Source organism: Pongo abelii, chromosome 3 (genome assembly GCF_028885655.2).
Source record: "Pongo abelii isolate AG06213 chromosome 3, NHGRI_mPonAbe1-v2.0_pri, whole genome shotgun sequence".
Lineage (NCBI taxonomy): Eukaryota > Metazoa > Chordata > Mammalia > Primates > Hominidae > Pongo > Pongo abelii.
This window is the reverse complement of record NC_071988.2, coordinates 94,272,534-94,298,376: the sequence shown is the minus strand read 5'-3', so window position 1 is coordinate 94,298,376 and position 25,843 is coordinate 94,272,534. Positions and strand designations below refer to the sequence as shown.

Sequence of the window (25,843 nt, the reverse complement as noted above, 5' to 3'; positions counted from 1 at the left end):
ATAATCTCTTTTGCCTGGTTTCAGATCCAGTTGTGAACCATGATTGTTTTCTGTCTGATGTAGTTGATAACTACTTTGGTAATACACATCCACAGTACTGTTGACCAGTCAAAGATAAATGCCCATACTTTAATACTATAGCATTTTTAATGGGGTTGGGGGAGATGATGTTCACCTATCAACTCCAGAAATAAGGCAATGAGAGAATAAAGTACCCTCAGCTGAATCTACAGTATATCCTATGCCAGCATATTTGGAGTCCTCTCACCTCAAGTACTGATCAGAATAGCCTTTTCTTAAGTTGCATATTTTGGTGAAAATAATATCACAGCAACATCATACTTAGAATAATAGTAATCCATATTTGAAGAATGTTTGTGTGCATACATTTATTTCTACCGTAATCTTTTAATTTTATCCTTAAGTCAGTGTGATTGCTGGATTCATTGGTGAGCATTTTAGCTCCCTCAGAATAATTCTTCACATGAGCAACTACACTTCTGTGTGAGGATAAATTTTTATATTTGAATATCCTGTCATCCACAGGGCTACAATGCAGAATATTACTATATCCCAGTCTGCAGTTAGTAAAACAGTATGGTGGTGTTTTAAATGATTGCATAGTGAGATTTCTCCCTCCCCAACAGTGATATTAATTTTACTAGTTCTAGAATATAAGGTGTGAAATTGGCAAGTAAAAACCACATATTCCCCCTTCTGATCTTGACTATTTTACCTTTGATCCCTTTTCTAATTAAGATATAATGGACAAGTTTCCATTTGCATTTATATTTAATACATAAACATTTTTGTTTTCAGGGTTATTTTGAATTAAGGTTTTACAACTGCTTATAACAGGGGAATTTGTTTTTCAGTTGGATTATTATTTAGAAAATGAGTTACTCAGTATACATTACAATTTGACACTGTCATCTGTGAATAATAACCAGGAAAATTAGTTATTAGTGCTATAGTAGTCTTCCTGTAGACATATTGTTTTAAGAAGTCTTTAAATATTTTTGAGTGAATATGTCTTACTATTACTTAACAATTTTTCATCCTTATTAAGTGCAGTTATTTTGTTCAACAGCAGTCAGTGGAAGAGCATCTGCAATGTCAAACACTCCTACCCACAGTATTGCTGCATCCATTTCCCAACCTCAGACTCCAACTCCAAGTCCTATCATCTCTCCTTCAGCCATGCTTCCTATCTACCCTGCCATTGATATTGATGCACAGGTAAGTCCCAAACTTAAGAGAGATGGTTTTTTCATTGGAATTATGCCATAATTAAAAACATTAACTTTCAGAGATTTAAACCATGAAAGACTGCTTTGTCTCTAGGCAAAGTCTTGAGCCAGTTTTAAATTAATTAAAGTTCACATTTAAAAAATAAGATGCTAAATATAGATTGTTAGTGATAATTATGTGATGGTCTGGTTTCCAAGGTCTTCAAGTAACCTTTCTTTTTAACTTTAGTTTACAAGAGGATATAAAAGAAAGAAATAATTTATTTAAGATTAGTGCATATCTTCTTCTAAGAATAAATTAATAGAAGATATGGTTTGAAATATATAATGGATTGCATGTAAAAGAAAAAAGGTTCTAACATAAAATTGATATTTTTGTATGTCATACACATGATTGATATCATATGTCATCTTTGAAAGTTCTCATCTTACTGATTGAAATATGTGGGGAGTCTGTGTCTGTATTTGTAAAATTTAGCTGTATGGGATTCCAGGCACTTTTTGAAGAAATAACATGGAGTGGGGGGAAGACACTGTTTAAGTTAAGCTTTAGAAAGTTTGAGAGCTATTAAGTATAATTTTTTATTAAAAAGTAGTTGACTGTGAAATCTCAGGGCAAGGTGAGATTGGAGAGAATAGTGTGTGTTTTATCCTGAAGAAAAGTTAAGAGATCTAGTTTAGAAGACTGCTGAATAAGGTCAAGAGTACATGGCCATCAGGACTAAGAAATGTTTACAGTTTACTTAGTTTTTGTATTTTGATGGTACCTGGGGTGTGTATATTATAAAACTTTTAATTTTGTATATGATTATTTCTTTATAATAAAGCCTGAATTTTAGCAGGGGTAACGTGGGAAGAAAGAGAGAGAGAGGAGTGAGTGTATGTGTGTTTGTGTTGGATGGACCATTAAGTGCATGTACTCTTAACCTATTAAAAATAAAATTTCCTTTTTATTAAAATGATTCTCAGTAGCACTATGAAAAAGGAATTTTATTTCTGTTCTTACTTGTTGCCAAAATGTCTGTTGTCTTTTATGTACTGACTTTTGTTGTTGTTGAGTACTTAAAATTGCCAGGGACTATTTTTAAGGAATTGTCTCATCTAATCCTCAGACCACATACATGATGTAGCTACTCTTAATACCCATCTCCCTGAAGAAGACACTGTGGCTAATAGAGAGGTTAAGCATTTTGTTTAGTCACTTCATTTAGGCTAAGAAGCAGCGGGGCTGGGAATCATTCAGCATGACTTCAAAGACGCCATTCTTTTTTTCTTTTGTAACGGGTTCTTGCCATGCTGCCCAAGCTGGTCTCAAACTCCTGTCTCAGCCTCCTGAGTAGCTGGAATTACAGGTGTGCCACCACACCCCAAAGACACTCTTAACTACCATCTACGTAGCCTTTTAAAAAAAAATACGAGACGGCCGGGTGTGGTGGCTCACACCTGTAATCCCAGCACTTTGGGAGGCCGAGGCGGGCGGATCACCTGAGGTCAGGAGTTTGAGACCAGCCTGACCAACATGGTGAAACCCCATCTCTACTAAAAATACAAAAAAAAATTAGCCGGGCGTTGTGGCGCATGCGTCTAAAACCAGCTACTCGGGAGGCTGAGGCAGGAGAATTGCTTGAATCCGGGAGATGGAGGTTGCAGTGAGCCGAGATCATGCCACTGCACTCCAGCCTGGGCAACAAGAGCGAAACTCTGTCTCAAAAAAAAAAAAAAAAAAAAAAAAAAGCGAGACATTTATTTGATGAGCCACAGTTATTTACATTTAATATTGATAGCATTGTAGAATTGGTTTGAACTTGGCATTGAATTTGCATTATTTTTCCCCAGTCTGTTTTGCTTTGAGGCTTTTTATTTTTTTTTATTTTGAGACGGAGTCTCGCTCTGTCACCCAGTCTGGAGTGCAGTGGCAATCTTGGCCAACTGTAGCCTCCGCCTCCCAGGTTCAAGCGATTCTCCTGCCTCAGCCTCCTGAGTAGCTGGGATTACAGGCGTCCACCATCACGCATGGCCAATTTTTTTGTATTTTTAGTAGAGATGGGGTTTCACCATGTTGGCCAGGCTGGTTTCAAACTCCTTGACCTCAGGTGATCTGCCTGCATTAGCCACCCAAAGTGCTGGGATTACAGGCGTGTGCCACCACACACAGCCAAGGCTATTATGTTTAGCAAGAAGTAGTTTTCTGATTTTTGTGGGCCCAAGAATTGATCCATTAGCAAAAATAAGTACTTCACCAAAATGTAAAAAGACTTCTTTATAAAAATGTTTTTAAACAGGCACAGAAAAGTTTGTCCAGTCATTGATTTTACTGAATATGAAATTACTGTAGTGATGGTGAAATGATTTTTTCGGGCTGTACCACTCACCAACTATCACTATGTTATAAATTAGTTTTGAGAAGTTACATGTAATTTTTTAATTAAAATTATTTTTAAACTTACATTTTAAACATAGTAGACATGCTTTTATAGAAAAATTTGACTATGACTCCTTAAAAATTTACTCTTTTTTTATCTGATCTCACATCAAGATTTGTCATTTGTTGGGTTAGCCAGACCTGAGTTAAACTACTCTCTGTGGAGTTTTACCATATGTGTTTAGTTAGAGATTAAAAAGTTCCTACCTTGGAAAAAAAATACTGTTCAGAAATAATTGTTCACCATTTTTCTCCTTTAATTTTTAATGTTTGTTTTTAAAATTTACTAGTTTTTGACCAGGTGTGGTGGCTCACGCCTGTAATGCCAGTGCTCTGGGAGGCCGAGGTGGGTGGATCACCTGAGGTTAGGAGTTCGAGACCAGCCTGGCCAACATGATGAAACTCTGTCTCTACTAAAAATACAAAAATTAGCTGGGCATGGTGACACACACCTGTAATCCCACCTATTCGGGAGGCTGAGGCAGGAGAAGCGCTTGAACCCAGAAGGCAGAGGTTGCAGTGAGCCGAGATCATACCACTGCACTCCAGCCTGGGTGACAGAGTGAAACTCTGTCTCAAAAAAAATAAAAAACAACAAGTTTTTATATCAAGCACGTAATTTAAGTGATTAAAAATGAAGATCCTTTTGTACTCAATCAAACAAAAACTCAAAGTTTTTGTTTTGATAAGAAAATAAAAATTTTGTGGGCTCTTACATAGTGGGTACTTTGATTATGTGTGATAATACTGTGCTGTGACGAATAATATAATGAAATTAATACCAAGATTGCTATTCTGAAAAATTAAACATTCTTTAATACTCAGATCTTTCATCTGTTTATGTAACAAACCCTAACATACAGGCTTAATGCCTTGCAGATATTAACTACTTTAACTTAATCTTTGTAACAGTCCCATGAAATAGGTACTATTATTATTACATTTTCCATTTGAGGAATGTAAGACATAAAGATATTAACTACCTGCCCAACAGCTAATTAGTGGTGGAGCCTACTTTTGAACTCAGACACTCTGGCTCTAGACTCTTTTCTTTTATTAACCACTGCACTATGTTACATTGTTTTTTATTTTTAACTTAAATGTGTTAACCTTCAATTTGAATTATATTGTATTAGCCTGGTAAGTGGGATCACAGAAATGTGTCCACTGCCTAGATGGTAAGAGATCATTTGTCTTTCATCTTTGCATACTTAACATCAAAATGTAAGGAAGAACAAAGGAAATGTTAATCTTTTAAAGCCTCAAAGTATAACTCCTTTTAAAATGCTAATGATTCTGGAAAATGGTCAGACCTTTAACTGCTTTAGTTGAACATTTTAGACAGGAGCTAATATTTTTAACAAGGATTAGCAGTAATCATATGTTTTATTTCTGATCCTTGACAAATGCTGAAGAGTTTGCATTCTTCATAAGGGGCTTCAACTCTGCTACACAACTAGAACTCACTTGCCAAGGGTGTGCCACAGACTTTCCAACTCTCCAGTTTTACTGAATCAAATTTGTCTAGGTATTTTCAAAACTTTTAAGATGAATACCACATACTTTGCTGCTATCAAAATCTGTTTTAGGAAACCAATAAATAATAGCTTGAAGGAATTATTTGGGACTATTTTTATTATACCTTTTGATAGCATAGCTCTGACCTTTGTGTTTATTTTGCTTGAGTTTAAGTTGAGTTTATTTTGCTTAAGTTTGGTATAACCAAACTTATTTGTGGGTTCTGTATATACAGAAATTAGGAATTATGTACAGATTTTTTAAAACCACAGGCTTTATGTGGAACAATAATTCTGACCTGAAGGTTAGAACTGAATACCACAGTTAATTAAATATTCTTTGTATTTTATTGTGTAAAATATGATCGATTCTAGGAGCCACTACCAATGAGAAAGAACCAGTTGTTTTGTTCTTGGGCTATAAAAACTTGTTCCAGCCTCTTTTTTGTCACATGTCCTCCCTATAGTCCTAAACTGCTTATTGTTTTTATTCTCAAGCCTCTGAAGTCTTTTCTTGAACTTGGAATACCTTATTCTAGTACATCTCAAAACTGAAAAAAAAAATAGATCTTTATAGAATTTTGCTTTCTTTCACTTTTTAATAATTAACATGTTTTCATTATTTTAAAGAAGGGTAGACATCAAATTTCACTTGTGACATATCAAGACTGAAATTGTTAAGTAGGTAAAATTATATTTTACCTTTAATTGTATAAGTATTATTTGAATATTTTTCTCTATTCTTATTGGTTTTGCAATATAAAGAACAGTTTAATCACAGTGATTTAACATGAGAAATTAAAGAGGCCAGCAAAAATTAATTAACAGTGATATATATATAATATGCTACCATTAAAGCATTCTGCTTTAAAATACATGCATTCTGCTTGTTCATATGAACTGCTTTTAATAGGTTATTTATTTTACTGATTATTCTCATTTATTGAATACCTTGAAGTGCTATCCCACTTTTTAAGCTTACATATAACCTGACTGGGTTAGAGAATGAGATATTAAGGATTTTGAAGGTTGTGGAAGTCTAAAAAAAGTTCAGCTTTTTAAGTCCTAGTAGTTTTCAAGGTAATTTAATAATGTTAAGAGTAATTGACAGGCAGGGTGCGGTGGCTCACGCCTGTAATCCCAGCACTTTGGGAGGCCGAGGCGGGAGGATCATGAGGTCAGGAGTTCGAGACCATCCTGGCTAACACCGTGAAACCTTGTCTGTACTAAAAATACAAAAAAAAGTTAGCCAGGCGTGGTGGCAGGCGCCTGTAGTCCTAGCTACTCAGGAGGCTGAGGCAGGAGAATGGCGTGAACCTGGGAGACGGAGCTTGCAGTGAGCCGAGTGAGCCACTGCACTCTAGCCTTGGCGACAGAGCGAGACTCTCTCTCTCTCAAAAAAAAAAAAAAAAAAAAAAAAAAAAGTGATTAATAGATGTACTTTGTTGTTGTTGTTGTTGTTGTTGAGACAGGGTCTCACTCTGTCACCCAGGTTGGAGTGCAGTGGCACCATCACAGCTTGCTGCAGCCATGAACTCCTGGGCTCAAACGATCTTCCCACCCCAAACTCATGAGTAGCTACGAGCACGGGCATTGCACAACCACTTCTGGCTAATTTTTTGTAGAGATGGGGTCTTGCCGTGTTGCCCAGCTGTTCTCAAACTTCTGGCCTCAAGTGATCCTCCTGCCTCAGCGTCCCAAAGTGTTGGGATTACAGGCATGAGCCATTGTACCCAGCATATTTTCCTTTTTTAAAGACACTTCACACAGTTCAGTGCTTTTTCACCTGAATTTCAGCTCATTAAAAGTTGTCTTTCCTTCAGTATTGCCATCTGTGTTACTATTTCTTGTTTTTCATTCTGTACCACCATTATAAAATTGAATAGTCATGTTGATAACTTACAGAATATTTTTGCATTAAATATTTTTTTATCATTTTTTATAAGCCAGAATTCATCATAACAACCTCTATTAATGGTATAGAATGGTGTATATATTATGGCATCATGGGCTAACTGAAATTTTCTTTAGAATATAAACCTGAATGAGCTCTTAAAGCTCTGGACATCTATCTCCTTTTTCAGGTTTGGGACTTTCTCTCAGATCTGTGACAAGGACTATAACTTCTTGACTAATGTAACTTTGTGCAATATAATTTGAGTCTAAGGATTCTTCCTTTAATTGGTACTTTGCCTTCTACAAAATAGTCAGCTGTATTATAATTATTTCCATGATCAGCGCAGTGTTTGAAACACCTGTTTTTTTCTTGACTTTGTCTTTATTAATATTAACCCAAATTTCTATTTCAGTTCATTTGTTTATTGATGTATTGAGAAAGAGTGATATTTGTCATGTTAGTTGGTTTAGTTTCTCTTAATGCAGAAATACAATGGAGTTGCCCACTTTTAACTTCATTTCCACAAGGAATTTAAAGCTGCTTTCTTAGCTTTAAATGTTTGTTTCTTGAAATCTCATATTATTATGCTTGTCTCCTAGTTTGAACCTGAATTTGCCCTGTGTAGTAATCAGTAAGCTCCTTTGAGTCCTGTGTTATCTTTGTCAACCCTAGAGCACTTAGTAGAGTGCTTTGAATATAAAAGGTGCTTAATAAATGTCAGTTGAATTTATGTTTTATAATATTGGAAAAAACATTTTACTGATCCACTAAAATTTTCTGTGCTTATCTTTTGCAAATTTTATGTACATCTCTTCATTTTCTATTTGAGCTTCCCTAAATTAGTTTTTAAACCCTGGAAGAATTTTAGAAACCTTATAAACTTCATCATAAAATTGATTCTTCTGCTGATTGCATATGCACCAACGTAGAGTGGACATAAGACACATACACTTAACATTATATTCAGCACAATCTGCTTTGCCTTAGGGCCCCTCTGTGATATAGTGGAGAGAGCAGGATTTTGTTATCAAGATCTTCTTGGGTTTTTTAAAGCACATATCTACCAGTTGTTAGCTTATGTGGCCATCGGAAAGTTATTTATCAGAGCCTTTATCTCCTTTTCTCTGAAATCAGATATAATTTCTTCCTATAAACCTGAAATGAAGATCAAATACTATAACACAGTCAGAGCTGTCACTCATTTAAGTTTCATGTCCTTCTCCATTGTTGTAGTTGGTGCATCTCTCCCTTGTGGCCATCCCTGATCTCTGCAGTCAGTAGCTCTGCTCTCTGCCAGCCTCTTCTGCAGAGCAGCTTTTGCGGTCTCCCTCTTCATCACTGACTAGTAGGCTTTTTCTTTTTTCTTAACTCTTACTGATTTTGCCTTTTGTCTTTTGTTTTTCGTTTCTTATAATGGAATTTGGTCTTTAGAGTTATTTACATTCTGGGAGAATATGCTTTTCCTTTTTATAATTATGTACATTCTACAAATACAATGTGTAAATGTAATCAATGCTACATATATAGTCCCTTGCTTATTATGTTTATTAGTAACAGTTTTTGAATCTATGACCTTTTGCAGCTATTGCCATTCATTTTACTTAACTATCATTTATTATTTCCTAAGTAATATATCACTTACAGGTAGAAAATACAAACATGGATAAGACATGTTCCTTACCTCCCAGGAATTTATAGTCTCTGTGGGTGATAAACATATAAGGCAGATTGGTGATAAGTACTATAATAGAGATACATATGTGAAAGTGAGGGAAATGCTTAGAACGACACTGTCCAGTTGAAAAATAAGATGAGACATGTTTGTAATTTTAAATTCTCTAGTAGTTGCATTAAAAAATGTGAAAAGAAACAAATGGGATGAATTTTAAAATACATTTTATTTAATTTAATATATCCAAATATTGTTTTAACATGTCATGTAATCAATACACCACAATTGCTGAGATAATTTACATTTTTATTTCATACTAAAAGTCTTTAAAACTTGGTGGGCATGTTAGACTTACAGCTGGAGTGATCAAATCATTTTGGTTTTCCTGGGACTTTCCTGTTTTAGCACCAGAAGTCCCTCATCCCAGAAACCCTCTCAGTCCCAGATTTGTCACCCTACTTAAGTATATCTGAATTTGGATTTCATTGGAAATACTCAATTTGTATCTAGATTTGATTAAATGTGCAGTCGAAAAGTAGATTCATTTACTCAAATTGTTTGAGAATCCTAAGTTTTCCAATAACCAAATTGAATATCAGTTATTACATTTAAATTAAAGTTAAATACAATTTAAAATTCAGTTCCTCTGTTACACTAACCATATTTCAAATGCTAATAGTCACATGTTGCTTGTAGAGTACTAAAGGTATCTAGCTGGGCGTGGTGGCAGACGCCTGTAAACCCAGCTACTCAGGAAGCTGAGGCAGGGAGAGTTGCGTGAACCCAGGAGGCGGAGATTGCATACAGCCAAGATCGCTCCACTGCACTCCAGCCTGGGTGACAGCGAGACTCCACCTCAAAAATAAAAAATAAAATAAATAATAAAAGTATGAGAAATTAGATCGTTCACTAGGTTAGCATTGAAACTATAACAGAGTATGAACACTGGTAAATCTAATGTTGGTCATTATCATTAGCAGAAGGCAGAAGCAAACCATATGTAGATAGTGTCATGTCTCATTATAATAGTCTCTGTTTTTCAAAATACACGGTTTGAATGTTTGGTTCCTTTAAGTATTTTGGGGCTTTGTTCTCAAATACAGCTAAGTTACTTGGAAACAATTTTTTTTTTTAATTTCAAGGCCTACTTTTCAGTTTGTTAGGTGGGTCCACAACTGCTAATTTGGCCCTACTACTGAGGATTCTACTTGACATCCTGTGTGTTTTGAGGTCTTTCTACTCTGGCTGGTGGGAACCAAACTATTCCTGGCCCCGTGTGAGCCCTGGATATTATTCAGCGTGACTCTCTCTGGTGGTCCTTTCCTGGCCTGGGATAATTTCCTCATGCACATGGACTGATCAAAACTCAGCTGAAGATTTGAGGGGAATCCTCTGCACATCTCCAGAGTACCCTTTCTGCAGTACTCTCCTCTTCAATAATCTGCTCCATGAATTCTAGCCACCTTGATCTCTCCAAATTCTGTCTTCTCAAGTTGGGGAGACTGCCAGGCTCTGTTTGGATACTTGCTCCTTGCACTATAGCCTGGAAACTCTCCAGGCAGTAAGTTGGGCTAATCATTTCTGTCTTCAGAGGTCACTCTTCTGCACTGCCTGTCTAAACACCATCATTTCAAAGAGGTTTTTTTTCTTTTTTAGTTATTTGAAATAGGAAAATAAATCTGATCTATGTTTCTCCATTAATGGCTGAAAGCAAAAGTTAATCCACAGTATTTCTTTTAATCACATGATTGAAAGTCATACTTTATTTTTCTTGATGCTTGTAGCCTTTTTAAAAAACTCACAAGTTGGCTACTAATATGGAAACAAGTAAACCTTGCTTTTCTTTTCTTTTTCTTTTTCTTTTTTCTTTTTTTTTTTTTGAGACGGAGTCTCGCTTTGTCACCCAGGCTGGAGTGCAGTGACGTGATCTTGGTTCACTGTAACCTCTGCCTCCCAGGTTCAAGCGATTCTTCTGCCTCAGCCTCTGAAGAAGCTGGGACTACAGGCACGCGCCACTACGCCCAGCTAATTTTTATATTTTCAGTCAAGATGGGGTTTCACTGTGTTGGCCAGGATGGTCTCAATCTCTTGACCTTGTGATCTGCCTGCCTCAGCCTCTCAGAGTGCTGGGATTACAGGCATGAGCCACCACGCCCGTCCGTAAACCTTGCTTTTCAAATGCTTGATATTGTAGAGTGGTACATATGTATTTGTGTGTACTTGGTATGTTTGCATATTATGTATTTGATATTAACATCTTAAGTTATTTAATAAACTAACCAAAAAATAATTTCTTATAGACTGAGAGTAATCATGACACGGCGCTAACACTTGCCTGTGCTGGTGGCCACGAGGAACTGGTACAAACACTGCTAGAGAGAGGAGCTAGTATAGAGCACCGAGACAAGAAAGGTAGGGCCTACTTTTGTTTTATTTTTTGGAATACTGGTCAAAAAATTTATTTAGGAAAATTATTTCTTAGTCCTGTTTTGAAGGTTATTTTGTTCTTTTGCCTTAGCATGTAGTGAGAAGATCATTATTTTTCTCCAGGTTTTACTCCACTCATCTTGGCTGCCACAGCTGGTCATGTTGGTGTTGTGGAAATATTGCTGGACAATGGTGCAGACATTGAAGCCCAGTCTGAAAGAACCAAGGACACACCACTCTCCTTGGCTTGTTCTGGGGGAAGACAGGAGGTAATGTTTCCCCTTAGTGTAATTGTTTTCCTTTCTGTGTTTAGCAAATGTGTACTTTCACTTATATTATTTTTTCTATCAGAACAATGCTTTGACGTTTAGATTTATCACAATAACTGAAACTATTATCTACTAAGAAAAAGATGAGTATCATTGTTAGCATGAGCTATCTTGCCAGAAAAATCACACATTGTTTAGAATCCTGCTCATCTAAAAGTAGTAATGCCATGCGTTTGGGGTAGGAGAAAGACTATTCCAAGTCAAATCACTAAGTTCCTAACGTACAGGGCCTATATTCACTCATCTTTGCCTGCCCTATAGTACGTGGCATAGAAGGAAGACTTAGAACAGAAGACATAGACTTAGAACAGAAGACATAGAACAGAAGACTTAATTGCAGTCTGTTTTGCTGTCTGTAAGATTAGTAGGGAATTAAGAATATTCAGTTTTTATGTGTTTTGAGAACTCTTGTCTTGCTTTGATTTTTCCCCACCCTTTCTCAACTTTGGAGGAAAGGTTCTCAGATAAGATGGTAAGATTATATGACCTTTTGTTTTTTTAAGGAAACTAGAACAACTGATAGAGATTAGCTAGGCTCAAGAAAATATAGCTTTACACTCACTTATGTATCTTGTGGCATTTTATAATCAGCTAGATAACCCTTTTTTTTTTTTCAAATTCAGTCCTTTGTACAGGGGATATAAATCAGATGTGTTGTCTCCATAGATTCCCTTCTCTATCAAGGAATTATTGAATTTTAGATTTGAAAAGCACCTTAGGTCATTCAGATCAGTGTCTTAGCTTTAAAATCTTTTTTCTCTTATTCTTTTATAAGGTTTTCCTATTTATCAGGTCTGAAGTAGGCCTTTTTTGTTTCCCCACAGTTCTTATTTTGTTCTTTAAACAAATAGAAAGAGGTTTATACCCTTTTCTGTCTTCATATTTTTTTTTCCTGAAGTCACCTATTCTTTGTGTGAAACAAGTCTTGTTTCGGTTGTTAGCCTAAGAATACATTTTCCAATCCCTTCACCATCGTGACTATTTCACCCTTTATGTCAGTATCCTTCTTGAAATATTATATGTAAAGGTATTCTGACGAGCGAACTGGGGAACTGTTACCTCCTATTTGAGCATCTTAAACTAGCTTTTTCCCCCACTTCCCCCTAGTCATAGCACATAAGGTTATATTGAACTCTAGTTAGTTAAACCCACTAGATTTTTAAAATAAACTAATAAATAAACAATTTTAAGAGATATAATAATTCCTATACAAAAGAATGGGAAATCTAATAAAATTACGTAAGTGCAGTAAGGTAGGGCTTGGTAATCCTTCATTTTGTAAATTAAAAAGAACTGAAATCTATTAACAGTGATAATATAGGCATTTTTTTTTTCTGTAATTTTTGTTCCCTTATATTTGGAATAGATATTATATGCATGGATAGTTAGATACACTTATTACTAGAATACTCCACACAAGAGACAAGGAGCCTGGCCTGTCCCTACTGTTTTGTTTCTTCTACTTGTGTCACTTTTTTCTTCTATAATTCATAGTAGGTGCAATAGATAGGTTAAAAGTATTATAAGCCAAATATTAAGATAGTGAAAAATAAACCACTTAATTTGATATATTATTTCTACTATTCCAGAAAAAGTAAAAATCCCCATAAATCCCGGAAAGCAAAATTTTGCCTTTCAATCATACTGCCTTTCAATCATTATTTAGCTTGAAAAAATACTTGCTTTATATAAGAACAGATTTTTTCAATATTGAGTCAAGAAGAAATTAGTTGATTTTCTTTATTTAAAAGTAATATTAAAGCCAATAGGGCACTGTAATTTTTATGAATTATGTATTTTTGTTAAAATGTAACAGATTAGGTTATAACAATTGTTGAAGTATGTTAGGGTAACAATTTTGCCTATAAACACTTTGTTACTTTAATTTGGTGTCAATAGAAGAGATAAGTATTTTGAAGTGATTAATAAAATGTTGGAAAGTCATTTTACTATAAAATCATACATTTTTGTTGTATATTGGATGTTTTGAGAGCAGAAGAGTTCTCTGAAAGAATTGAGAAATATAATGGCATTGAGAAAACTTGAGAAATTTGATTAGAGTTTTCTACTATACTGTTTATAAAATAGCCTAACGCCATATTTTTTCTTGTTTTTATAACCTTGTCACTTGCTCTGAAAGCAAAAAGTGATGGAAAGAATGTGATATCTAAATATTGGACATAGCTTTGCTGAGATGCAAGATAAAGCACTATTCATTAACATTTATTATTTGCCAGTTAGTATTTTAGGATATATTATTAATAATAAGAGCAGGGATAAGAGCTATGATCTTGAGCCAGTCTTGACTTCTCTATATCTTATTTATAAAATGAAAATGAATATTGTGTCAAAGGATTGTTTAGGCATTAAATGGCATAGTGGACAATGATCTGTGAATGGCCCATCAGTACTTAAATAGATGCTAAATATTTTTAGGTTTCAGGAAATGCAATTAAGATCCAGTGGGATACAACTACACATCCACTAGAATGGCTAAAATTGACGACTGGCAATAACAAATGTTGCCAAGACTCATGCTACTAGAACTCATGCATTATTGAAAGGAGTGTACATAGTACAACCACTTTAAGAATAGCCTGGCAATTTCTTACAAAACCGTACACCCAGAAATTCTGCCAGTAGGTGGGACCTAAAATCTAGGTAGTGAATGTATATAAGGTTTTTCAGTGTTATCTTAGAAAATTTTCATAGTCTTGTGAAAATATAGGACCTTTTATTCCATGTTTTAAAAATACTTACTGATTAAAAGGTTTAAAAATATGTTAAATACATTCACATGTATAATACGAAAAAATCTTGTCCCATATTACTCTATTTTACCGCTTTGTGGTGAAATAACAAATATTAATTTCCAAAGCATGTCACAACATTTTCAGTCCAGACCTTTCATGAACACATTATACCATTTTAGTAGATTTCTACATGGGTTTTACTTGAGAAGGTATCTCTTTGTTGGCTTCTAAGACCTCCTGCTATCATTAGAGGCTGATTTTGTGCAGAGCATGAAGGAAGAACTTTCCCCTTCTTTTGTTGTACAGTATACCAGAAAAAGAAATGTAAAAATACACACTTTGGTAATTTGTCTCTCCATAAGAAAACATATTTTTTTCTATTTTATTTTCAGGTGGTGGAGCTATTGTTAGCTCGAGGGGCAAATAAAGAGCACAGGAATGTTTCTGATTACACACCTCTAAGTCTGGCTGCTTCTGGTGGCTATGTGAACATCATCAAAATATTACTAAATGCAGGAGCTGAGATTAACTCTAGGCAAGTTGTATTCCCTTTCTGTAAGCCCCTTATTTAGTAAGACTGTTATAGATATTTGTAGAACAACCTACTTTTTAGTGCCAAATTTAGTAAATCCCTTTATTACAAATTTGGCATTCAAAGTATTAGAGATTTTTGAGATGAACTTTATTTAAGTAATTAAAACTTGATATAGAGCTTGAAAAATATTGAGTACTGTTTCTTATGATACTAAATGTAAACATCTTAGAAGCTTTTATTAAGCAAGCTAATACATGCTTTAAGATTGAAAGTTTATCCTAATAACTTATTAATCACCTTCCAGCCCAAGTCATTATGTTGAGTGAAATACAAAAAATATTCTAATAAAACATTTCTAATGGAGTCTTGGTAGTATCTCAGAGACTTACTAAGGTTGAAAAAAATGGATATTTTAAAGAATCCTTCAAAATAATCTTAGATTAGAATTATATATCATCTCCAATTTTTCTATGTCATTTAAAATATGTATTTTTCCATTTGTTTTCCCCATACCTGCACCCCCAGAACTGGTAGCAAATTGGGCATCTCTCCTCTGATGTTAGCAGCTATGAATGGGCATACAGCTGCTGTTAAGCTCCTGTTAGACATGGGCTCTGACATAAATGCTCAGATAGAAACCAATCGGAACACTGCCCTTACTTTAGCCTGCTTCCAAGGAAGAACTGAAGTGGTTAGTCTTCTGCTTGATAGAAAAGCAAATGTTGAACACAGAGCTAAGGTAAGAAAAAGTCTGAGATTTACACATGAATTTATTGCTTTGATATTTAAGATGTATAGTAGCAACATGTTGATTATAATTTTAGTGCTTTCTGGTAACATTTATCTCCTATGCATATATTTAATTAGAAATCATTCTGTATAACTCAGTCAAACATTAACTCTTGAAAATACCTGAGTGATAAATTTTTATAGGCCACAATGATAGTAGGGTTATCAGCTGAAAAAGAGAGACTATTTTGAAAACGAAGGGAATGGAACATTTATTGAGTACCAGTTATATGCCAAGTGCTTGCATCTTAAACAGATTTTTTTTTCTTTTTTCTTTCTTTTTTTTTTTTGCAATACCGTTGAGATTAGGTAGAATTATTTTCTTTTAATAGATCAGACTGTAACTCAAAGGAGCTAATAAGGGTCAGTGATTAAATTTAGTTGTGAATCTTGGTAACAGCTGTATCATATTCCTTCTTCAAGTTGTTATTCTTTAAAATTTTAGATCTTTCCAGTCTCTTATGTGTCATTACTTTTAATTTTACACTAAACTTAGACTGGTCTCACACCACTAATGGAAGCTGCCTCTGGTGGATATGCGGAGGTGGGCCGAGTTCTTTTGGATAAAGGTGCTGATGTTAATGCCCCTCCAGTTCCCTCCTCAAGAGATACAGCTTTAACCATAGCAGCAGATAAAGGGCATTACAAATTCTGTGAGCTTCTTATTGGCAGGTATGTTGTTACCATACCCTTCATATATGAACACAAGTGTTACTAGTGATTATCATTCTCTCTGGGCAATTAAACTATTTAAAAAATCAAATGTGATTATTTCTTCTTTTATAAACAAGTGCTTTTTTCCCCAAACCTACCCATTGTTTTCCAACCCTCCAGAGCTATGCTACATTGTCTGATTTGTTTCTGTGTAACCTAAAAATGTTTTTCTTTCATTCTTGTCTATATTACTTTTAACGTCTATAATAACAAGCTATTTGAACATCCATCTGTTATCAGACATACTTACATCCCCCACACACAAGTCTTAAAAGTCTGGCAGTGATCTAAGGCTTCATTGTGCATTTTCTTGTTCTTCACAGTAATTAAGGCTTTTAGGTGTGATTATGGGACTATTTAAGATAAACAGACAGGATCCAGGGTACTTTCTACTTTCAGTCATGTAGAAGTTGCCTGCTAGTTTTCCAAAGATGCTTGTCTGTTTAACTTGTTTTCCTGCACTCTCAAAGACCTTTGCATGGTATTCTAAGCAGTAGTATTTGGCAGTAACTGCTGTTAACTCTTACTAACCATGGGTCTTCCCATCTACATCATGCCCACTGAATGAATGCTAAACCTGCATGTTATCTTTAACGTAACTACAAAAACAGATTGAGTATCCCTAATTGGAAAAACTCCAAAATACGGAACTTTTTGAGCCCTGTTATGACACTCAAAGGAAATGCTCATTGGAGCATTTCAGACTTCAGATATTGGATTTCAGATTAGGGTTGGTCAAACTGTATATGAATACAAACAATCTGAAACAGTTATAGTTGCCTCATAGGATATTGTTTGTGTAGTATAATTCTGAGAGCAAGTCATATTTACATCTTTGAATATTGAAAACAATTTTTATCTTTACAGAATATTTTCACATGTTGATAGTTGATTTTTGTTACTGTGTCATTTCATTCTATTTAAGACAATGCTAGGCTAGGTGTGGTGACAATGCCTATAATTCCAGCACTTTGAGAGGTTGAGGCAGGAGGATTACTTGAGCCCAGGAGTTCGAGACCATCCTGGGTAACATAGGAAGACTCCATCTCCACAAGAAATTTAAAAATTAGCTGAGCATGGTGGCATGGGCCGTAGTCCCAGCTACTCTGGAGGCTGAGGTAGGAGAATCATATGACCCCTGGAGGTGGAAGCTGCAGTGAGCCATGATCTCACCACTGCACTCCAGCCTGTGTGACAGAGCAAGACCCTGTATCAAAAAAAAAAAAAAAAAAAAAGACAATGCTATCTGTGTCATTGGTTTTTAGGGGAGCTCATATTGATGTACGTAACAAGAAGGGGAACACTCCATTGTGGCTAGCAGCAAATGGTGGACACCTCGATGTGGTTCAGTTACTGGTGCAAGCAGGTGCAGATGTGGATGCAGCAGATAACCGCAAGATAACTCCTCTTATGGCAGCATTTAGAAAGGTATAAGTCTTTCATCCTCATTTACCTGGATGTTTTTTTACTTACACTAGGAAGTACATGGCTTAGTAATCACTAAAGACTCATTTTGTGCTTTTGCAGCCGTGATGAAAGCAATAATATGCAAATAATTACTCTTATGGCAACATTAAATGTAGATATATACAGGTTTTGCAGAAAAGCCATTAATTTTAACCTTATTGGACATCAGAGCTAAGTAAACTTTTAAAAAGCTGTTCTAAGTAATGTTTTCAAAATCTAGTTGCAGTCTTAATCTTTACAAAGTGTAAATCCAGTTAAGATACTTAAGTAAGTACCTCCAGTTAGTTACTCTTAGTGAGTGTATTTTCTTGTATTACCACTGCAGAGAAAAATATCACTTAAACTGGTTATTTTGGGGGGGTTTTGTGCCAGGCACAGTGGCTCATGCCTGTAATCTCAGCACTTTGGGAGGCCAAGGCAGGCAGATGTAGCGAAGCCCTGCCTCTACAAAAATTATAAAAATTAGCCGAGCGTGGTGACATGTGCTTATAGTCCCACCTACTCAGGAGGCTGAGATAGGAGGATGGCTTGAGCCTGAGAGGCAGAGGTTGCAGTGAGCTGAGATTGCACCACCTCACTCCAGCCCGGGTGACAGAGTACAACCCTATCTCAAAAAAAACTTGTTTTCATTTCAATTATTGACTTTACTAGGAAAAAAAATGAATTAAATAATGAAAATGCCACTACCAGCATTTTAAACTACTAAGTTTCAAGTATATTACATTTAAAGGTAAAGGTACGAATTCTGTGAAAGTGAAACAAACTTTCTCTTTCTGTACATAGCACAGAGCTGTGTGTAAGTAATTTGATTTAATGGTTTGTTTGATAATCCATTGATCTCTTAAATACAGCTTTAGTTGGTTATTGGGAATATCAGATTACTGTTACAGGGATTATAATTTTGAGTTTTGTCATTTGGAGACATGTAGATAAAATTCCCTGTAGATGCCAAAATGTTGAAAATTTTTATTAAATAAACCGCAATAAGCTATCTCTTCCTTTTTCTCTTATTATTGTCTCTGACTGCTGTTCTTTATTCTGTCTCTTCCCTAGATAATCTGGACTACCAGTGACTCTGTATTTTTGACTCTCTATGTTTTTGTTTCTCAGCAATCCAACTTATTCCTTCTCACTGGCTAGCTGCCTCTTCTCCAAGCAAGCTAGCATATCATTATCAAGTTAATCTTTCTAACCACTCTGCTGTATTAGAGAACCTCTTCAAGAACCTTTCTGTGTCTCCCCATTTTCTGAAATCATTTGAAATCCAGTCTTAGTTTGGTATTCACAGACACCACAATTTAGTGCTTGTAGATCTTGTCTCCCATTAGAATCCTTAATGTGGAGAATTAACCTTCTTGCTTGGTCTTTTCCTTGTTCCTATCTCTCACATCACCTTTGTTCTCATCTCATAGAATACCCATGTCTTTCTTCATTTTTCCAAAGTTACTCGTTCTTTAGTTATAGTTGAAGTCTCTCCTTCTACCAAACTCTTCATTCTATTTGAGTTCACACTGAGATCTCTAATCTTTAGAGGTTGTACAAGTTTGACAGTCTTTATCATTCATTTGGAGAAATACATATTTTTACATGTTATTACTCTAATTATTAGAGTTATTATTTTTATTAGTTATTACTCTAGTATCTAACATGCATATATCTTTCCAAATAGACTTATTGACTTCAGATGGGCAGTGCTTATCTTTTATACTCTTATGTATTCGTTCCATTATTTCTTGAGTACCTAACATGTGCAACTGTGGGCTAGAGTACTATATTATATAGGGTGCAACATAGTATATGTATATATAACATATACTATGTTATATAGGGTGCAATATGGAAAGGTAAGATCCATACCCAAAGTTAGGTAACTGTTTGAGTTGTCCCATATAAATAGTTTAAACACTGTAGAAGTATTAGAGGGATCCTTAGGGAATGATGCAAGTGGCATTTGAGCTATTCATTTAGAGAAAAGTTTAGAAACATGCAGTCTAAAAGGAAGAGATAGAGGCAATAGAGAAAATATACTAAAGATTAACAGCAGTTTATCCCGACTGGCTAACTTCAGATGTTGTGTCAGAAAGCAACAGTATGGGCTAGACAAAGTGGGAATGGCTTTTAAGAAGTAGGAAAGGGCAAGTCTAAAGATTTTGAACTTAGATACTGACTTGTGTTGCAGTGAATAATCATAGCTTATTCTTCATGAAAGTATATATTCTTTCACACTACCTAGGACAGTATTATACATTTGTTTTTTATCTGAAGGAATGAAAAAACAAAATTATTATTTTTGCTCTTTTAATCCTTAGAATTGAAACTAGACTCTCATATTTAGGGAGTTAGCAAAGAAAAAAATAAGAATCCACCCCCCACCACCCTTCAGACATATCCCCTACTCTTTGTATTTGATTTTGGGATTATTGTTTTTTTTATTCAGAGTTGTTTAGAATTTTAGCTCTTATTATTATGTACTTTTTTTGGAGGGTAGGATGGGAATGATCAATGTGGATTTAACTCACGGGAACCAAAGCCTGTCTCTTTTTCATTTATAGTGTAAATATGCAATTTAGTCTTTACTTTGTGCCACTAATCTTAATTGTTAAAGTTAGTTCAGGCATAGATTTACTGAATTGTTAGAGTCTGTTTTCAATCTGACATTGATATCTATTTTTTAGGGTCATGTGAAGGTGGTGCGCTACTTAGTCAAAGAAGTCAATCAGTTTCCATCAGATTCTGAATGTATGAGATACATAGCAACCATCACTGATAAGGTAATACGTTGTTCACTATATGAGCAAGGGACTCTATTCGGTTAACATATCTTCCATTCTAAGAAAAATTCCTAGTTTGAGTAGTAAAGTGTAATATGTAGCCATTTTCATTTATCTAGTATTTGGGAATGAAGTATGCGACTTAAGAGATTCTTGCAGATTATTTACTTACCTAATGAATCAATAAAACATCCTCTGCTATAGGATTACCTTATCTTTAAAAATAATACTTGAGGCCAGGTGCAGTGGCTCACCCTTGTAATCCCAACAGTTTGGGAGGCCGAGGCAGGTGGATTGCATGAGCCCAGGAGTTCAAGACCAGTTTGGGCAACATGGGGAGACCCCATCTCTACAAAAATACAAAAATTAGCCTGGCATGTTGGCATGTGCCTATAATCCCAGCTACTTGGAAGGCTGAGGCACGAAAATCGCTTGAACCTGGAAGGTGGAGATTGCGTTGTACTCCAGCCTGGGCATCAAAGCAAGACTCTTGTCTCAAAAAATAAAATAAAAATAAAAAAATTCTTGAGCTAATTTAATTTTTATGTGAACACTAAGTAATTCAAAGCAACATGTTATTATTCATTAGGGCTGTCCTCTGTATATGTGTGTTTATCCAGACTGATACCTATATTGAGAAAGTAATGAGTCCAGTAGATTTTTATTTCCTAGTAAAATGAATATACTACTTTTAATCATGAGCAAGAAGTCTTGAGCGTGATGTAAAAGTTAGGGTAACTAACTTTTAGCTTTAACTAAGTTTTAGAATGAATTGGCTAGGAATTTTGCAGGAAATTTTATGGAAGATAAAATTGAATCCTATTGGAGATCCGAACTGAGACCTTCTCCTGGAGACATACATTTTGATTTGGAGTTTACACTAACACTTGAATGAGATCCTAACACATGCCTCTGAAAACCAAAGAGGACAACAAATCTTAAAAATGTCTTCTTATTACATTTACACAGTTGCTATTACATGATAGTGAACAGCTTTTCCCTGTAAGTTTTAATTTAAACTAGCTAGATCACTGTCTTTCCTAGCTCTAGACTTGTCCAAGACAATTAACATTCCTATATATCACAGGTTTTTAGGGGCAGAGGGGGAGATTAAAAATAAATTATATTTAATAATACTAAGAATAAGACTGGTTCAGTGGCACACGGCTGTGGTCTCAGGTACACATTAGTCTCATGTACTTGGGAGGCTGAGGTGAGAGGATTGCTTGAGCCCAGGAGTTAAAGGGTACAGTGTACTATGATTGTGCCTGTTAATAGCCACTGCATTTAAGCCTGGGCAACATGGCAAGCCCCTATCTCTAAAATTAAATAAATAAAAATTTTATAAAAATAAGGAAGTAGTGTTTCGCTGTCCTAAAGGGTGACTTGAGAATGAAATCACTGAGAAAATTATGTAAGTACGTGTATCTGATTCCTTTATAAATGATTCTTGTACACAAAATTGGAGCATCAAAGCTTAAATATTTGAGGACATTTCTTGAAAAATTTTCGCATTTGTTTTCTTTGTTGACATTGACTATTTCCTTTAGCCTGTTAACCAGCCAACATAAATTATTGTAGTTCTGTTTGCTGTACAATTTCTTATATTTAAATTAGAGGATAAATGATTTTAGTTTCTAAAGTGCCTGCTAAATGGATATTATTTTGAAGAAAAGCAAAAGCTACTCTTTGATTCTTTATTTGTATATATATATTCCTAAATATACCATGTCAATTATGTTTTTATTTGCACGCCTTTTTCCCCCTTTCATGGATCTTTATTGCTTAGGTTTGAGTACCTTACTAAAGATCTTCATGTTTTTAGGAATTTCTCTAAGTGAGAATTGTTCTGTGAGCCTGGAAAAATCTTAATTTTTCATTATAGGAGATGCTGAAGAAGTGTCATCTTTGTATGGAGTCAATAGTACAAGCCAAAGATAGACAGGCTGCTGAAGCAAACAAAAACGCCAGCATTTTGTTAGAGGAGTTAGACTTGGAAAAGGTAAAAATAATCTTTACACATGAAAACTACCCACTTTTTTCCATCTTGTTTTCTCTTCTTTTGATTTGTAATCCGTTTTTTTTTGTTTTGTTTGCTTTAAATTATGTACATGGTTTCTTTCTACATTTGGCTCAAATCGTGAAGAGATTTATGAGTACATTGAACATCATTAAAAGCTTCTTTGTAACTAACAAAGTTTTGTTATAGGAATTGCATTGATCTGGAAGTCAGAAAACTTAGCTTCTAGTTCTGGATTTTAGTCTTATCTCAGCTAATGATCTCTTAATCCTCAACCACATCTGTTGTTTTTTGATCTTAGACCTTGTAATTTATTGCCAACAGGTTTATCACAAGTACCAAATGCACTACCAAGGCATAACCAACTAGCGAAATACAAATCTTGGAATGTCAAATGAGTACACTTTTTGAATGGGTGACTTCTCTTGTACTTTTCTCTTTCAGGCAGACTACAACATCATTCCCATCTATTGCCATGGGGAGTAAAATACACCAAAACAGCATATAGTTTGGACAGTCTTATAGCTTCTTCACTTCCCTTTTCTGCCACATTTTCCCCTATAATTCTGTACTCTAGAACTTAATAGAATAGTAATCATAGGAAAATAATTGGTTTGGCATTGAATATTATGGAACTGCCATATCTCATCTTTTATAAAAAGGTCAGTGGCTGGGCGCAGTAGCTCATGCCTGTATTCCCAGCACTTTGGGAGGCCGAGGCGGGCACATCACCTGAGGTCAGGAGCTTGAGACCAGCCTGGCCAACATGGCAAAATGCCGTCTCTACCAAAAATACGAAAATTAGCCGGACGTGGTGGTGCATGCCTGTAATCCCATCTACTCTGGAGGCTGAGGCAGGAGAATCACTTGAACCTGGGAGGCGGAGGTTGCAGTGAGCCAAGATCACGCCACTGCACTCCAGCCTGGGCAACAGAGTGAGACTCCATCTCAAAAAATAAATTAAAATTTTTTAAAAAGGTCAAAATGCTATAAAATTTAACATCTACTGTTTAAATTTATAAAGGAGATGCAGTGATAATTATGCATATGTGTTTTTTGACTTGTTAGCTACATTCTTTTTTACTATACTTGCTTTCTTTATTAAGCTCTACATTTTATCCTACATTAATATGAATCATTTGAAGTACTTTATTCTAATTTAAATTTGAAAATACTATTTTCTGAAAAAATATATTTTATTTTGGAAGCTCTTCATTTTTAAAAATTTGTGGTTTATATTCTGAGCAAATTAAAAGTAGCTGTTTTGGCCATTTAAAAATGTTAAAAGAATATGAGTGCATTAAGAGATATAATGACCACTATAACTATTACTTGACCTGTTTTTATATTCACTACCTAACATTTATTTAATGCCTGCTAAATACAAGGCAGTATAATTGAGCCAAGTTGTGTGATAGAATATATATTTGATTCTTTAAATTTTTGTTTTTTTATTATAACAGTGTGCTCAAACTATGAAACAGACAAAGACAAGAACAGCTGCCATCATCTTAAGATAACTGAAATTAGAAATGTGATAATGGTTGTTTTAAAATCTTTACTTCTGCAATTATCTGTAAGGCCTTTTAAGACCCTGCAATGATCTGCGTACCCACACCACTTCTTATACTTCTCTGGCCTTGTTTTTTATTACTCTTTCTCTTAGTCACCTTGTTCTATCCATACTGACCATCCTCTTTTTGTTTGTGCTATCAGCAGCATCTTCCATGAATGTCCCTTAGATGTCCTCATGTTTTAGTTTGCTCTTCACAAGCACTTTTCTGCTCTTCTCTGCTTTATTTTTCACTTTTCAACATTCTAAATATTGTATTCATTCAAAATACTTAATTATATTGTTTGTCTCTCTCTACCACTAGAACATAAAATAGTGTCTGGCATATAATAGGCACTCAATAAATATTTGTTGAATGAATAAATGTTCACACTTATTGTGATGGTATACATTTTTAAAAAACAGAATCATGCAAACATATTACTCTAATACTTGCTTTCCCCTCTCTTAGTAACTGATGGATATTGTCATTTGATAGTGATTTTAAATAACTGCAGAATAGTCCATAATAAGTTTGTTTCCAGTTTTTTGTCACGACAAATAATATTGTAATAAACACCCTTATACATATTTTTTAAATATTTTGCTCCTTTTATTTTTATGAAATAAGTTCCTTCATGTGGGTCAACATATAGTAGTCCCTTTATTTGTGGTTTTGCTTTCCCTATGGTCTGAAAATATTAAATGGAAAATTCCAGAAATAAACAATTCATAAGTTTCATGTTGCATGCCGTTCTGAGTAGTGTGATGAAATTTTGCGCCGTCCTTTTCTGTCCCACCTGGGACATGAATCCTCCTTTTGTATGGTGTATCCACTTAGTATCCCTCAGTTATCAGATTAACTGTTGAGGTATCACAGTGCTTGTGTTCAAGAAACCCTAATTTTACTTAATAATGGCCCCAAAGTACAAGAGTAGTGTTACTGGCATATTGTTATAATGGTTCTATTTTATTGTTATTGTTGCTTATCTTTCATTGTGCCTAATTTATAAATTAAATTTTATCTTGGGTTTCTATGAAAAAACGTATATATACAGGGTCCAGTACTATCCAAGGTTTCAGGCATCTACCAGGGATCTTGGAATGTATTTATTCATCATGGATAAGGGGGCACTACTGTATTTTTAATTTAGTAGATTCTTGCAGAATACTTTCCTAGTACCATCAGCAATACACCATTGTCATTTCCTTGTATTCTTGCCAGCATTATTTAACCTTAATGTTTATACTTTCAAGAGCCTTAGTTTTAAGAGAAGTCAAGAGAAGCTTCTTTTAAATATCACTGTATATTTTTCCATAATATTAAAACCGAAAGGTAATGAAGAATTCTTAATCATTAATTAATTCTATCTAAATTGATTCCTGCACATGCATTATATACTTTTATGTATAGTTTTGAGTGAACGTGGAACATACATAAAATTTTAAATTATAGAGAAGCCACTTTTTTCCTGAACTACAGCCCATATTTTTATTTGAAAGGTTATCAGATTGGGATATTAGAGTTTGGCTCACTATTTTTTAATTATAATTTACATCTGGGAAAATGTACTTCTTTAGCCTTTTGAGACATACTACATTCTGGCTTCATCGCTGGAGTTGGTCTTGACTGGTCTGAGTTGAGATTCTCCATACATAAGTTATTCCTTGTATAAAAGTGCTTCTTTGGTCAGTCTTTCTAATTTGGAAAATTTGGTTTATAAAAAC

At 34.8% G+C, this 25,843-nt stretch overlaps 1 protein-coding gene across 11 annotated transcripts in view; it reads left to right on the top strand.

Annotated features, from left to right (window-relative positions):
- ANKRD17 (ankyrin repeat domain 17) overlaps window positions 1-25,843 on the top strand; it is a 182,866-nt gene that overhangs the window by 120,922 nt on the left and 36,101 nt on the right. For 7 of the 11 annotated variants that reach the window (XM_054554049.2, XM_054554045.2, XM_054554043.2 and 4 more), the window contains 9 exons: window positions 1,091-1,239; window positions 11,059-11,170; window positions 11,309-11,454; window positions 14,660-14,796; window positions 15,322-15,541; window positions 16,088-16,263; window positions 17,571-17,733; window positions 20,448-20,543; window positions 22,429-22,545. In XM_054554049.2, the coding sequence (XP_054410024.1) occupies window positions 1,091-1,239; window positions 11,059-11,170; window positions 11,309-11,454; window positions 14,660-14,796; window positions 15,322-15,541; window positions 16,088-16,263; window positions 17,571-17,733; window positions 20,448-20,543; window positions 22,429-22,545 (1,316 nt within the window). The remainder of the gene's footprint in view (window positions 1-1,090; window positions 1,240-11,058; window positions 11,171-11,308; window positions 11,455-14,659; window positions 14,797-15,321; window positions 15,542-16,087; window positions 16,264-17,570; window positions 17,734-20,447; window positions 20,544-22,428; window positions 22,546-25,843) is intronic. The other 4 variants (XM_054554050.2, XM_054554044.2, XM_063723454.1 and 1 more) reach the window with 1 other exon arrangement.